This window comes from Engraulis encrasicolus, chromosome 17, assembly GCF_034702125.1.
Source record: "Engraulis encrasicolus isolate BLACKSEA-1 chromosome 17, IST_EnEncr_1.0, whole genome shotgun sequence".
Lineage (NCBI taxonomy): Eukaryota > Metazoa > Chordata > Actinopteri > Clupeiformes > Engraulidae > Engraulis > Engraulis encrasicolus.
Window position 1 is genome coordinate 9,501,758 of NC_085873.1, and position 16,951 is coordinate 9,518,708.

General features: G+C 45.0%; 1 protein-coding gene across 2 annotated transcripts in view; it reads right to left on the bottom strand.

The window, feature by feature from the left end:
- Nucleotides 1–16,203, bottom strand: part of LOC134467224 (zinc finger CCHC domain-containing protein 24-like) — an 89,553-nt gene extending 73,350 nt beyond the window's left edge. Inside the window, exons 1-2 of one of the 2 annotated variants that reach the window (XM_063221137.1) lie at nucleotides 15,079–16,203; nucleotides 2,124–2,324 (exon numbers count right to left, since the gene is read on the bottom strand). In XM_063221137.1, coding sequence (XP_063077207.1) covers nucleotides 2,124–2,324; nucleotides 15,079–15,330 — 453 coding nt within the window. In that variant the 5' untranslated portion in view covers nucleotides 15,331–16,203. Of the gene's footprint in view, nucleotides 1–2,123; nucleotides 2,328–15,078 lie in introns of both variants that reach the window. The other variant, XM_063221136.1, reaches the window with a different exon arrangement.
- Between the last annotated feature and the right edge of the window lie 748 nt (nucleotides 16,204–16,951).

Below are 16,951 nucleotides of genomic sequence, written 5' to 3' on the forward strand. Positions count from 1 at the left end.
TGCAGCCCCTTAAAGGTGCACTGTGTAGGATGGTGGCCAGAGTATAGGTGTTGCAACTATGCTGCTCATTGAAACTGTGCTGCCTATTGCCAAATTTGACCTTTTTATGAATATTCATTAAGTAATAAACTAATGTTTTAAAGTACAGTGAGTTTTGCAGCTAAAGATGTTTTTCAAAAATTCAAAATAGAAAGGTGAAAAAGTGGATCGCACTCAGGTTCTTCTTTTCTTCTTTTTTCTTTTGTATTTACATAGCAGCAGAAGTGTAGACAAACGTTTCGGCTGTTGCCTTCGTCAGTGTCTCTTCAATTCAAAATAGCAAAATAAAATTCAAATTCAAATTCAAAACAGCAGACATGGAGAAGATCCACCTTTTCATGTATAAAAAGTGAATTTTTCCCAGTCATTGTGGTCATTGCCATTCTGGTAACAGCTGTGTCTTACTTGGTTAATACATATTTTTTAGGGTGGCGGGCTTCAGCCTTCATTGATATGACAGTGAAGAAAGTGGGAGAGATACAGTAGATGGGGAGTAGGATTTGGAAAAGACCCAGGCCGGATTCGAACCCGGGTCCCCATGGACACACTGCCCGGTTATGGTGGTGCATTAATGCAGTGCACCACAGCTACAACCCCCCTTGACAGTCTGTTTTTGCAGTGTGGTTGGCTTTTTATTATTCATAAGGCAACTCATGTGGTTGGTGGTTCACCAAGAGCGACATCACCTCCACATGATGTCGGTGGGGGGCTCGGTACGTGAAAGAAAGCGAAAGTGAAAGCCCAACTGGAAAACTCCAACTCCCATTGTCATTGCACCCTCCACATCACACAAGTGTTCACTGCACACAACGGAATTGCATTGATGCCTCAGCCCCCGATGGCGCCCCAAAGGAGCAGTGCGGCAGGACGGTACCATGCTGAGGGTACCTCATGGAGGAGGATGAGGGAAAGCACTGGTTAATTACTCCCCCCACCAACCTGGCGGCTCGGGAGTCGAACTGGCAACCTTTGGGCTACAAGTCTGACGCCTTAACCGCTTACCCATGACTGCCCTAAGGTAAGGGTAATTACCAAGAATAGGAACGGTGTCTGGGTTAGGGAAATGGCGTGAAGAAAAACGGTATAATGCTTGCAATGCTAATCCAAAGCTAAAGGATGCTTGCTATATTGCCCAAACCTAATCCTATTCATATCTCCTACGGCACAGGTAAGCTTACTGCAGGCTAAGACAACTGACACAAGGAACGAGGACATGTGCATGCGGCACAATATTGACACAACTGCAAGGGGTGAGATTCCGACCATCTGTGTTGAGGTCGCGGAAGAATCAAACAATGGCGTACAATATTAATCAGAGCCCCATGTGCTATTTCCCCCCTGGATGATTCTTAGAGTTTTGTGTGGAGTGCCTCGATCATTTGTGAGGGCAGTCTGTGCATCGTTTGCACACAATTGCACACTTAAGTCACACAGCAAGCATGCCCAGACCCAAACCCAACAATCCCTAACCAGCAATATAGGTCGTTTACGAGAGATTTAGCACCACGAACATGGGTTGTAGTGTCAGGAGAGGTGCAGCCCTTTTCCGGCCACACCCCGACCCAGTCACGAACAGTTCTGCTCACCAGCTATTCCAGACCAACCGAAGCACTTAGGGAGGGATTCTGATTTAGAGCTGTTCAGTCATAATCCCCCAGCCAGGAGCACAAAACCAAATGTCTGAACCTGCGGTTCCTCTCGTACTGAGCAGGATTACCATTTCAAGAGCACATCATCACTACGGTGAAACAAACCTGTCTCACGACTGTCTATAATGTGCGGACATAATCTAGTGCACCGACCAGCTCATGGTTCACAGTACACATAAGGAGATAGATTGGTCTTTCAGTCCTTGAACATAACTTTTTCTCAGCATGGATACATGTTTTACACACACACGCACACACCCCGAACCCTCCCCCCCCCACACACACACACACACAACCACACACCCACCCACACACTCATACACACACACACACACACACACACACACACACACACACACACACACACACACACACACACACACACACACACACACACACACACACACACACACACACACACACAGAGATCCTTACCTGTGGGCAGTCCTTGATGTAGTGTCCCTTGTTGAAGCACAGGTGGCACAGGTAGTTGGGCGGCGGTCGCTTGCTGGGTTTGCGTGGCTCAGACGAGAGGGAGAGGTCGGAGAAGTGGTCCGTCAGGGAGTTCAGGCCCTCCACTATGTTGTTCAGGGACCCGTACGGAGACGAGTTCTTGTACACGCCATTGTTCAAGCCCTGCTGTGGGGTGACATCAGGAGGAAAGACATGTCGTTAGCCTTTAAACTTCAAAGCATTGCATTACATTACATTTAGCAGATCCCTGATCTTGTATAGACCATTGTTCAAGGTCTGCTGTTGGGTAGACATCAACAGGAAAGACATGTGACCAATTAAACATTTTGTTCTTGTATGCCATTGTTCGGAGGTGTCAAAAGTAAAAGGCTAGGCCTACTTGTGTTACGATCAACTGACTCTGCTCTGATTGGATCAAAAATCGACATGATCTCGAAGGGATTGCGTCTATTTTGTCACACAAACCATAATCTGAAATTGTGTCCAGATTACGACGCATTCCCTTTGATACCACACATGTGCAGTGGTCATGCTGCTGTCTGGAGCACACAGATGGCCAAATTCGGCTTCTGACTGGTCGAGCTTCATGATAATTCCTGCATATTTGAACCGGTAGGCGCATCCCTGTGACAGGTTAGTTTTAGGGATGGTTTTGGTCAGGGCACAGCTTTACAACTCAAAAACATTGCATTACTGACAGGTTAGGTTTAGGGATGGTTTTGGTAAAGGCACAGCGGGACATTTTCGCATTTGAAGCTAGACCAATCAGAAGCCATCTATGTGCTCTAGACAGAAGGCAAAGCTTTGGAATCTGGACGCAATTTCGGATGTTGGTTTGCGTGATAAATTTGACGCAATTCCTTCCAGATCAGGCTCAAGTTGTGTGCCCTTGAGAAAGGGAGAGAGAGAGAGAGAGAGAGAGAGAGAGAGAGAGAGAGAGAGAGAGAGAGAGAGAGAGATTTGGGGCGCGATTTGGCATGGGTGAGGCATAAATGCAATTCCGTGTGTGCTGTGGAGTGCTGTGTCACAATGATGGTTTCTCAGGTGGGCTTTCCCTTATTCCCAGGTGCACTTCCCTTCCATTTTATCCCTGTCTGCTCCCTTCAGAGAAAGACTGATGATTGACTCCATGATTGGAGTCTTTATGAGACTTTATGATGAACATGTGTGGCGCTTCTTTCAAGGGCGTCACAGGGGAGTCTAATCATGAGTCTATGACAAGTCGGGAAGTGGGTTTTTAACCATGTCAATGCCCCCAAAGGAGATAGAATGGCTTATTATGCACTCATAAAATAGGCTATGTGAAGAATTAATAGCTATAAACAGACGATACAGTGATTCATAAACCATATTCCAACACATTGCAATCGTGGATACTTCTAAGCTTCCTTATAAATACAGTCATGAGTGTGCAAATTATGAGAACATTATTATGAGCACATTATAACCCTTATGAATGTCAGTATAGTCTTATAAAAATAGGCTACAAGCCTCCCAGAGATTGTTACCAAAATAACGCCACCACAACAATAACTGCCATATTACCCCTCTCCTCAGAGACAGGCAGTTTCATTAATGGAGTCTTTCAAAGACTAGTTCGCTTGAGACTTTGTGGTTAACATGCGTGCATCATCAGAAACCCACAAAAGGGATTCTTTTAAGGGTGTCTCAAGGGACTTCTGAGCTAATCACAGTTCTTTGACAGGGCGGGAAGTGTGTGTGTTTTTTTCAACCATGACAGTTCCAAATAAAAAAAGGCCTTTGATTGAATGTCTTTCAACACTAATGAATCACAGCAATCCAATCCATCAGAGATCCATCCCATTGGCTCTGTGGTTGATGCCGTCCTGCTTCCCTTTCCCCTTGCCTTTATGAGTAGCATACTGTCACCTTTTAAGTCTGAAAAAGGGAGCATGTCTTCAGGGTCGCTGATAGCTTTGGCTGGGTCTGGGACACAATCATTTGGAGGGCCCATCTGTCAATACATACGACGTCAAATGGGCCCTTCCCTGGGCCCAGGACAACTGACCAGTTTATGCGCCCTCTGTCTTGATACACTGAACCATTCCTCTCATCCCTTGACTTTGCTTTCCCTTCCCGTTGACAACTCCATGTGGAGGGTGATGTGATGGCCTCACCATCTTGGCCTGCGTTTGATGGATCATTTGTGTCCAATAGCATGACAGGCCAGTCCTTTATTCCACATACTGGACGCATCTCGACCCAGCTCACTGCAGTGTGTCCAGTGATGGAGAGCAAGTGATCCTTTTTTTAATTTTGCACAGCAAACCTCATCCAAATCTAGTGCGTCAATCCTAACTCATAAAATCTACAATACACTGAGAGAATGACGGTGTGGATTTTCAGCAAGATTTGCAAGGACAGAAACAGTTAAAACTTACTATTCAAAACTTGTGTGGCTTCAAGCCTCTTTCCTCGCTTGCCTCCTCCTCCCCCCATGGTTATAAATTGAACAACCACGGCATCATTATCTAGACCTTTTATGATGGATTGTTTCCAGAGATGTCAAACGTAAAAGTTAAACAAAAAAACGAAACACAGAGGTAACCAACAGAGGTTACTTATCTGAGTAAGTATGTGTGCTTGGCTCACGATCAGCTGACTCTGTGCTGGTTGGATCAAATTTGTGGTGGGTTCTTCTAAGGTGGAGCGTTTCACACCTCCAAACATTAGATTAAATATGAAATGGATGAAAATCGGAAACTAGAACTGGAAAAAAAACTGGGCAAACTGTAAAAGGCAAATGGCTTACAAAGGTATTGACCGTTTGACCATGTGAAAAGAATTACGTAGGCCTACGTAACTGACCAAACGTAGAGTGTGCACGCACACACCCTCAACCTCTCATTAGAGTGTGCACACACACACCCTCAACCTCTCATTACTGATTACTGGGTGATAAGTCATTCTGTCAGTGGCCAATGGCCTTTGTTGATGGATGGTTTCTGTCCAATAGCATGACAGCACGGTTCCAGTGATGGTACAGGAAGTGGTCATCTTTTTCCTCTGAGTTGAGAACAGACAAGCTTTTGTTGTGTCCTTTCAACCCCAACCACTGGCTTGCCTGTGACACACTAGCACACGCACACACACACACACACACACACACACACATACACACACACACAGAGAGGCAGACTCACACATTCTTTTTTAGTGCTACAATCAACAGTATTGTGTTTTGTGTGGGATGTGCAGCATGGTACCATGGCGGGAAGATTGAGTGAATGCGAGTGAACGTGTGTGTGTGTGTGTGTGTGTGTGTGTGTGTGTGTGTGTGTGTGTGTGTGTGTGTGTGTGTGTGTGTGTGTGTGTGTGTGTGTGTGTGTGTGTGTGTGTATGTGTCTGGGTAGAGAGCCACAGATGACTAAGAATACCCACACAATAGGCATGTCAGATATGCCACAGTGCGATGTTTTTGCACGCAGACACACACACACACACACACACACACACACACACACACACACACACACACACACACACACACACACACACACACACACACACACACACACACACACACACACACAAGGGCGGTGTTATCCGGGATGCTTTCTCCATGGCATCTCTCCAAATCGTGAATGTGCGCAGCGTGAAATGCCATTGGGAGACGTCATGTCTGTACGGCTCAGTGGTAATTGATGGTATGGTAGAGACCTTTTTTCACGAGATTGTAACAGTTACAGTCAACACTAGCAACACACTGTAGAGTAGGCCTACAGTATAGTAAAGTACAGTACAGGGGCTTCGAGAGCAACATGGACCGTTCTCCCACTAGTAAAGTGAATTTCTGTCAGGTCCATTAAATAGAAGACATACAATTCTCAATGCAATTTCTTCCTTGAATAGGTTGTGAATTCAATTTGGTGGCATGTCTCTGTCCAGAGGAGCACCATGAAAAAGCAGACAGTCAGACGACAACAGCAGCTTTAGGGGAGGCTTGCCTAATGGAACACTGTAATAGTGACTGAAAAAAAAAGTTACCAACATGGTACTACACCACTATGACCGTGCACAGCGCCATATATCTAACACGCTGCGATCTCGTTCTCGATTCTGATTGGCTGATAGCCGTTGTAAATCGGGCTTAAACACACACCTTCCAACTGAAGATTCTATGCGCGTCTAAATTAGACGCGGTGCGGCGTGGCGTGCCCCACTCCCCATACCCGTTATAAATCGAGCACAACCCACGGCCTCTCGTGGCTTATTGCTTATTAATTTAAAACACATGTTTTACTGAGATAAGAATGGGAGGGGTAACTCTTTCACTATCAACATAACAGTACAGTGTAGGAGCCTAGATAGCAACATGGACTTTCTTTTCTCTCTCAGATTACAGTAATCTCTCAGATTGCCTTTCTCCCACAAGTTAAAATAGTATGACCCCAGTTATAAAAAATTGCTTTTACCAGAATAGCACTGATCAAGTTGCCATGTATTACTAAAGAATGTATTACTAATGTTGTAGTAGTGTAGTGCTATGGTAGTTAAGACTTTTAAATGACTACTACAGTATTCCACAGGTGCTGTGCAATTCTGTGCAGGTTAAACTGCATAAACGTGTGATGTGTCTACTCTCGATATCTTTATTTTTTATGTTTGGTAAAGTACATCTGCTCTACTCTACTATTGTACTCCAATGAAATTACTGTTGTACGCAAAACATAGCCTCAATAGCTGCACCCGAGCCTATCTGTCATCAGCCTATGGTAACTTCAAGACATCAGCAATATTTGTTGTCATCATACATGATGCTGCTCACCCTTCTACAACTGGCAATCTGGCATGCAACAGTGATGCAAAGGTAAATACAACTGCCAACTCTACAACTCTACAACTGGCAAATGGCAATGCAACAATGATGCAAAGGTACATGGTATCACATTTTTTTCTCACTGTAGCTCAAACTATTTTCTCTCATGAAAGCACTTACTATAGCACCGAAACATGGGTCTGGATCTTGTTGAGAAATGAAAAGCACTGTAGCCTATAGGGAGAACATGTTTGTCTGTATGTTGGAAGTGAAATATGTACATTATGTGTCCCATTACACTCCCTGCCCACGCAATGTCTTCTCGATGTTTTCTTTTTATGTTTCTTGCTATGGAGTCAGAGAGAGAGAGAGAGAGAGAGAGAGAGAGAGAGAGAGAGAGAGAGAGAGAGAGAGAGAGAGAGAGAGAGAGAGAGAGAGAGAGAGAGAGAGAACAAGGGAGGCGGGAGGAAGGGAGGAGGTAGGGGGGGTGAAAAATTGGGCTAAAAACAACAACCGCAACATGTGGTATTAACTATGCTAGTTGCAAGTTCTTGCGCAGATATTTGAAATGACCCAGATTTTTTGGCTTGAAACAAAAAACTCTTCAGGACACCCCCCTCTCTCCAATCAAGTAAGAAAAGCTGCACAAAACTCTGCACAGCACTTTTACTTTAAAAAAAAAACTGTGCTATGTTTCCTTGCAGGTCCTTTTCTTTCCTTTCAGGCCTCTCTGGGAAGCAGGTTAATCGAATTGTAGCTTTCCCATCAACACCATCCCTAAAAGAGAGACAGAAACTTTAGCAAAGACAGAGCAGGGGGTGAGGGCGGAGTGAGAACTGAGAAATAAATGGATATTGACTAAATGTGTGTGTTCGTGCGCACACGCCCATGTGTGTGTGTGTGTGTGTGTGTGTGTGTGTGTGTGTGTGTGTGTGTGTGTGTGTGTGTGTGTGTGTGTGTGTGTGTGTGTCTGCATGTATGCGGAGGGGGGGAGCAAGAGAAACTGACTGACAACAGTGATAGGCAGAGAGTGATCGAGAGAGAGAGAGAGAGAGAGAGAGAGAGAGAGAGAGAGAAAGCGAGCACACACTGTGCATCATACTCCACTGGCCAAGGGAAGCCAACCAAGCTGCTGGACCCCGCTGAACTCCGACATTCATGGGCACCACAAACTCAACCCCAAACGTAGCCCCCCCACCCGCCTCCACCCCCCCCACCCTCTCCTGCTGTGGGGCCTTCGTTAGCCCTGCCACTCCTCAGAGGCCCTGGCCACAGAGAGCAGGCAAGCAGGGTCAGATTATGACTACAACAAGGGCTCCTGGGCCAGACAACAAGAAAGGCCCCCCTTCTCCATTGAATCATGGGGTTCCAAAAGATTTGAGTGTTAACTGAAGAGAGGCTTTGTTGTTGGGGGTCAGGAGGTTCTAGCCCCCCGAGAAAATGTGAAAATACGAACAGTAATTCCATAATGCACACCGCACCAGTGGCATGCTGTAATAATAATAATAATAATAATAATAATAATAATAATAATAATAATAATAATAATAATAATAATAATACATAGGTTTTATGTAGCGCTTTTCATGACACTCATTGTCATTGAAAGATTAATGACCATAGTATTACTTTACGTAAGGGTTAACGTTCGGCGAGAAGGTCGCTACCGTGGAATAGCAGCACGACAGAGAGAATCTTTAGACCCCGACGCGGAGCGGAGGGGTCTTGTTCTCTCTGAAGTGCTGCTATTCCACAAAGCGACCGACTCGCCGAAAGTTAACCCGCTTATTATATGGATATACTTAAATGATTCACACATGGCTGGGACATTTCTTTAGGCCTATGTAATGTTAAGATTGTTGCTGCGCAAAACAAAACAGTGCCGTTGTGGAACACCGCTAGGCAACAGCTAGGTAGCCAGGACAACAGGTGTAGTCTATCACAGCAGCTGATTAGAGTCTTGTTGAAAAGTCGCTTTAGCAGTGAAAAGTCTTGTTGCCATTGACAGCGGTCTGTTATAGACCAACCCGTCCGTTATCGAAAAATAACAGACGTGCGAACGTTGGGGAGCCCCGTTGAAATGAATGGAGCATTCGACCGATGACGTCACAACCATATAATAATATGGCATAACAGAGGGACCTTAGTGATGCACTGACTTGGTCATTGCCATTCTGGTAACAGCAAATTTATAACGCTGTGTTAAAAGTGTATTTTTAACATGAGAACATAAATGTAGACCATTAATGAAGTGTTTATTTCAGCATGGAGGCTTGGGCTTCAGGGCCCCCTTATGGCTCTTGGGCCCCTGGGCGCTGTCCCATTTGGCCCCTGCGGTAATCTGTCCTGGCAGGCAAGGAAGAGCTCCCTGACTCACTGGGAGGAAGGGAGAAACACACACAGGCACTATATATCAGGGGCACAAGGAGGGCTTTAAGTCCTCCTGTCCTCCTCCCCTCTACTTCTCTCCTCCTGTACATCTTACCTCTACCTCTCCTACTCCTCCTCTCCTCCACCTTCTCTTTTCCTCTCTTCCACTTCTCTCCTCCTCCTCTCTTCCCGCACCACCTCTTCTCTCACCACACCTCCTCCTCCTCCTCCTCTTATGCCACCTCACCTCCTCTTCCTCCTTATCTTTCTCCATTGCTGTCTAATTACTATAGTGGATAGTTTCCCAGGTGGGCTTTCACTTTCACTTTCACTGTGGAGCTGGCCTCTACAACATCACTGTTCTCCTCTCCCACCTCCACGTCTCCTCTTCCTCTGCCTTCACCTCCTCTACTTCTCCTTCTCCACCTCCTCTTTCTCCACTGTGACGCTGCTGTCTTCACCCCTGCTTACCTCTCCACCTCCTCCTTTTCTTCTATTCCTCTCCTCCCCCTCTTTCTCTGCTATGGCGCTGTCCTCTGCTACCCTGCTGTCTGGCTGCCTCAGCTGCAATGAACTGCAACCAACTAAAGGCAGTGTGCAATATAACTATACAACTGCAACCAACTAAAGGCAAAGTGCAGTACAGTATCACTACACTTTAAAAATACCAGTGCAAACATAACATTTGACCTGACTCAAAAATACTGTTACTCTTTGGTCAGTGAAACAGTTTCAGAGTTTCAGAGCATCTTTGCCTCCACTGTGCGAGCACTTTGAATATTAATATTATACAAACGGCTATCATTATAATTACTCTATTCTGAATGTATTTACATTTACCCTGAAATACTGACACCCTACTTTTTTACATGTGTTTATGGGAATGCAGGGGTTTGGTGAAAGTCACACTCGCCCACTGAAATATAATGTGCACGATCCTGGGCAGTCATGGGTACACTGTTCAGCTCCATATCAACACTTTGGACATAAAACCTTCCCCTGCAGTCTACTTTTGTTGTCAATTTTCTGGCTGTGCTAGGAAGGGCGTGGCACGTTGGGAGGAAAAATATAACAAAACAACATAGATCATTGAATAGATTAAATCCATCATAGGTCATTTTCTTCTTTAAGTTACAGTCTATATATTTTTATTTCCTGTATTATTTGGACAGGTTTAGGGGTGCACAAACCCTATCCAGTGGTGAAAGGGGGTGCACATAAGAAAATGACCCATGTCAGATGGGCCTTGGCTGGAATATACTGGTAGATAGGGGAGGGGCCTTGCCATGGTGAAGTTTGGGAACCCACCCATGCACTATACAAAACCTATAGTATGTATAGTGATAATGGTGGTGATCTTCCCTGTGTGTACTGTATGGTGGTGTATCAAAGATGTCCTTTAGCTGTTGGTAAATTGCGTAACGACGAGGGAAAATGGGTCAGCACGTGTAAATATTGTGCCCTGCTCTGTTTGTGCGTGCAGTGCAGTGTGCCCAGTGCCCATGCCGCAGAGATGGGAACTCTTTGTCCTGCTGTTGTTTTGCTCACCACATGTTTTCATTATGCCTCTGGTTTTTATGTGGCTTTTTGCAAATGTACCGCAAAATGAATAAAAAACGACACAGGCCAACATCTGCAAAGATGCACAGGCACGAAGACTGATGACGCGCTGTCTTTTGTTTTTGTCTGTTTGTGTGTGTGTGTGTGTGTGTGTGTGTGTGTGTGTGTGTGTGTGTGTGTGTGTGTGTGTGTGTGTGTGTGTGTGTGTGTGTGTGTGTGTGCAATGCATGTGTGTCTGTGTGCATGTGTGTGTGTGTGTGTGTGTGTGTGTGTGTGTGTGTGTGTGTGTGCGTGCGTGTGTGTGTGTGTGTGTGTCTGTGTGTGTGCATGCGGATTTGTGTATTTGCGTGCATGTGTGTGCGCGCGTGTGTGCACGTGTGTGTGTGTGTGTGTGTGTGTGTGTGTGTGTGTGTGTGTGTGTGTGTGTGTGTGTGTGTGTGTGTGTGTCTGTGTCTGTGTCTGTGTCTGTGTCTGTGTGAGTGAGTCCATACAGTAGACCAGGAAAAGTCACACATTCCTATCAGGAACAATCCACTATAATTAAACAGCGACAGGCCTGTCCATCCAACTATAACCACCACCAGGGAGGCCGACAAGGAGGGGCAAAGGGGTCAGGTGTCCCAGGCCCAGGAAGAGTGGGACCCCAGAATTGGGTCCCCATTACATTGTATGTATCGCATGGTGGGGCCTTTCAGATGACTATGTCTCGGGCCATGGCAAAAGCTGTCAGTGGCCATGGCCCTCACCACAACAGGCTTATAATACAGCCCCAAAATCCTCTTGGATTCACTTCAGGTTTGTTATAGCAACACACAAAAGCAAAGCAAAGCAATCCATAATTACCAGTCAGAGTCAAAGTGTTTAAGTTAGGCAGGAGCCTTATGACTGCATTGGAGTTCTGGAAATAACAGCAGTGTCCCGTCCAGTGAAAGTGCTGAAAGTACGAACATGAATTGAGCAGACGTCTAACTATGGCACTGATGCGAGTTGAAGACAGCAATGCAGGGTGACAGCATCATGCAAACCACTCAGCGCAGTTACTATGTGTACATGCATGGAGATCTGTGTGATTGAAGCAGAAATTAAATTATATACGAAAGAGCCGAGATTGGACTATGCCAGTTGGCTTGGTTGGTGAACTGGTACACAACGTCTTCCAAAATCACTCAAATTACATGACATCATTTATTTAGCGTAATTCAGCTAAATCACCAATGTTTCTGTTTGAATCTGACCAAACATATTGAAGTAGTGGCTCCCTAACCACAACCCGGTCAACAAAACATTCTGAAACATTTACTCCGCAAACAGAAGTTTATGTATCTTCAGTATTTTGTGATGAATTTAATGGGATTTGTGGTAGAGTGGACTCACCACTATACATTAGCACAACTGCATGATGTCTTTATAAAATCTGTCATTAAACTGCAACTTGTGATATAATAAGATGTGTTGCTTATTCAGCATTGGAGAACACTGACCAGGAGCTTTTCAGTCTCTACAGTGTTACATTCTGGACTAGGGATGCAAATTACCGATTAGTTCATTACTTGCTAGTTGATTGACCGTATCGACTTACGGTTAACCATTAGGTAGCATCCATTTCAAGTAGGTTTTATTGTCAATTTCTTTACATGCACTGGTCATACAAAGAATTTGAAATTACATTTCTTGCTTTCCCATACAGACAGACTAATCTAGGTAAGGACATAGACAGTATAGACATAGACAGTACTTATACATGGACTTAAGACAGTATGGACATAGACAGTGCTCATACAGACATTTAAAGTGCAAGGCTGGACAACAGAAGACTTGTAGAGGACATACATTAAGAGGTATTTGTTGTGCTTTTGTGCTTTTCCTAAAAAAAAGTCCTTTATAGCGTTCATTGATGAGTGATGGTTTCCCCTCAAATCTCAATGTTTCCCCCCAAAAAAACCCATATCAAAATCTAAATATCACAATTAAAAATGATTTCTACATTTGAATTGAGTTCTATTTCTATTCTTTAATCTAATGGTGATTAAAATGTTCCCACTCTTCTCACCCCTCTCCACAGACACTTTGTCATGCCCATTTCACCTGGGTCTGTCGCCAGTCGAGTTGGCGATTAATTGCAATTATTAATGTTTTAATCAACTAAAGGCATAGGCTATAATCAATTAATTGTTGACATCCCTATTCTGGACAAAATGCAGTCAGTCAGTTCTCCAAATCACTTTCTGGCATTACCTGTGTGGTATTATGATTACAGCTGTTGCTTACTGCGTGTACAGTAAAAAAGGTACAGAACTCGTCGCTGTGGCAGTACCTTCAAGTGGAGTACCATTTTGTCGCTTGATTGGTACCCCAAAAAAGAGGTGCGTTCAGTTTCTTGCAATGACGACCAATGTGCATCTGTCACCTGTTTTCTGAGGTACCACCCATTGAAGGGATTCAATGGTACTCCCCTTGAGGATGCTGCCACAGCCACGAGTTCTGTACCTTTATTTCTGAGAGTGAGGACTGACCTACAGTGCTCTTTGCTTTGCAGCTGCTTCTGCAGTGTTAAGTCCTCGACAACATTTAGGAGGACGTGGCCGGCCCATAAGGATGTTGCTTCATTTCTTCAGTTTGGGCCATATGGTATTTTGTGTCTGAAGGCTGCAGTAAATCAGGTTATATGTTGTGTGCAGACCCTTGGAAGAGACGGCATTCCGCTTCCATAATGACATTTCATGCATGTAAAAAAGTAAGGGGATAAATAAATAAATATATAAATTGGGGAGAGGCTGATTCTTACCCAATGAGAGAAGTATTTTGTTACCAGTTGGGTGTGGTGATGTCAGTCCGGCTCTGACTTTCAACAGGGGTTACGGCCAAAATATCCACCCCCCCCTGTCTCTCTCTCTCTCACAGACACACACACACACACACACACACACACACACACACACACACACACACACACACACACACACACACACACACACACACACACACACACACACACAGAGACTCTATCTCGCTCTAACACACACTCTCTCGCTCTCCCTCTCTCTCTCTCTCTCTCTCTCTCTCTCGCTCTCTCTCTCTCTCTCACACACACACACACACACACACACACACACACACACACACACACACACACACACACACACACACACACACACACACACACATTCTCTCTCTCTCTCTCTCTCTCTCTCTCTCTCTCTCTCTCTTACTCCCCCCCCCTCTCTCTGTCTTTGCACACACACACACACACACACACACACACACACACACACACACACACACACACACACACACACACAATCTCTCTCTCTCTCTCACACACACACACACACACTCTCTCTCTCTCTCTCTCTCTCTCTCTCTCTCTCTCTCTCTCTCTCTCTCTCTCTCTCTCTCTCTCTCTCTCAACCACTCCCCCCCCCTTACTCTCTCTCTCCCCAATAACACAATCATTCCTGGAGCATTTCTCCCACTATCCCCCTATTTCTTTCCCTCTGTGTCCTCCCTTTGTCTTGTGTGTTGAAACTATGCATACCAACTCAAATGTAGGCCTATACATGTACTGTATACTGTCCCACCCCACTGGAGTCCATGCCCACTCAGTATAATGCAGATGTACAGAAATGGCCCGGATGCACACATAGTTTCTCGTCTCATGCAACTGTTGCATCAAGTCCATGCCAGTCCCTAAGTTGAGCTTGTCTTTTTGCAGTTCCACTCCACCCCATAATCAAGTGCTTTCAGCAAAAATCGTCACATGACTCACAAACCGTATGAAATAACTGTACCTTGCATTTCTGAAGGTCGTTTTTATATAGTGTCTGTCATCACTGCTCTGTGTTTATGTTCAGAAATACATCCATAAAGTCATGCTGCGTGCAGAAGATCTGTTTCTGTGTGTATCAGTCAGCAGGTGCTCTTCGTGGGTCGGCCACACCACCATGCACATGATGTCCTTAGTTGAACAATTCAATTATGTGGTTGTTAACAGGATGCTGGAGAATTGCTGTCAATCTACCTGAACCCCACCGATGACATTGTGCTTAGATCCTCTCCAATCTTACACCAGTTCTGTTGTAGTAGTGAACATAAATAACAACGCGTACCCTTTCACGCATGGCATTCCCAAACATCTCATTAATTGGAGGGCAATATTCAAACCCACATGTACAGTGCAACTACACAGCTATCAAAAACGAGGCTTACCTCGATCCTCTGCAGTTGCAAGAAGTTGTTCAGATAGTTTGTACTGAGCGAGGTGGGGCTCACGTCAATGGCCGGCTGCTTATTGTAGTTCTGATCCGGATGGGAAGAGTTGGACTCGGGTCTGAAGGCATCGAAGGCACTGGTCTGGTGGGTGTCTTGTAGAGAGAGATAAACCCAGTTCAGAAGCTGCGCCGGTTGGTAAACAGAGCCACTCGTGTCCAGAGCGGACATCAGGCTCATCTTTGACACCATTCCCTACTCCTGGGGATGTGCGCCGCTGGTTTACCACAGGTGATTCTCGGCTCGTAATTCCGAGAAAAGTCAAGAAAAAAAGAGAGAACAAAAACTTTTTGAAACACCACTTGATTGTCCCCTTCTGTCTTCTCTCCGCCCCGAGACTGTAGACAACTTCCCTCCTTCCCTTCTCTTCTCTTCCAGGACCCAGCTAAGGATCCCGTTCCCTGGCGGCCGATTACGCAAAAGTCATAGTTGCACAGTGACAGTATGAAAAGTTGGTGCCAACCCGGGCACTCCGTTAGCAGTTGCTGAGCTTGCGACGACCGAGTGACTTGGGAGCGCGCATATACGTCAAACCTCCGATGCGTCACCAAGAGCGAATAGGAGGGTCGTTTACATAAGCGCATGTATCTCAAACAGTCGTTTATAACCACTATGTCTACACGAAAATGCAAGATCATAACACAGGGGACTTTTTGGTGTATCTCGTGAATATACTTGGGGACAGATTGTCTTGCATGACATAAGAACGCTTAACTTATTAGCGCCAAAAGATGTAGGCTATAGACCAACACATCCCTCTGACGTCGTACCGTACGCCTTGCTCAACTTCTCCAAGACGAGATTTACGCTGTAATTTCTCGGCAAATTCCTGTGATCCATCAGTAACCTCGGAGTGTCCAACAACAGCAGCAGCACGTATTAAATACTTTAATTCACTGTCTGACCTTGTGAGAAAAATACCTTTGGGTTGGGAGTGGGAGCCGAGCCGATACCACCACCGCCACACAATCCATGCTGAATTCCGCTGATTGCTCCAAGGAACTGAGCCAGCAAAAGCCAGTGTTTATTTAGCGAAATAGGTTGGATTCCTCAGCTGTGACCCACGTCCACCCCTTGCAGTGATGATGGGGGAAAGGAGGTCGCTCCCTTGAGGTTCAGCGTGAAACTCAAAACTTGGCTCTTTGACGGGAAATTCACAGTCATGAGTGAAGTTGTCAGCTGGAACTGCTGCTTTGATCTTTCAATATAAATCCAATAAATCAAAATGAAGACGTGTGTGTTTTTTAATATAACGTAGACAGGCTTATAGGTAAGACAAGGTGAATCAGCAACACACCAGGTAGCACTTGAAAATGGGTTCAGTGTTTTCAGTTCAGCCAGCCTTGTAGGCGTATTCTGCATACAAGTAGCTATGCCTAGCCTACAACAATGTAATTATTATGCACTGTACAAAATGCACAATTACATTGATTAATTTGCTTGTTCAGTGCATGTGAAGACATTGATAGTGAAACTGACTTTTACTTGATCACCATGGTGCAAAGTAGCAATTAGTACAGACCATTTGAAGATTTTAGATATTCCTCACACGTGGATCGATTGAATGATCGACAGAGCCTGTTTCGTGTTTAAAATTATGATGTGTTTGTAAGATCTACAGCAGGTCACACAACGCAGCCCACTGTTGCAAAAAATGGTTAAATTAACTTATTGCAAAATGTTGCCGCCAACTGGACTGTATACACTGGAATTGCATTCATCCAACGGATTTGTAGACAAACACATATTACACTGGTGGGTTCAAAAGTAATGAAATGTACAAATGTCTAGACCTGTTGAACCCCCCAGTCAG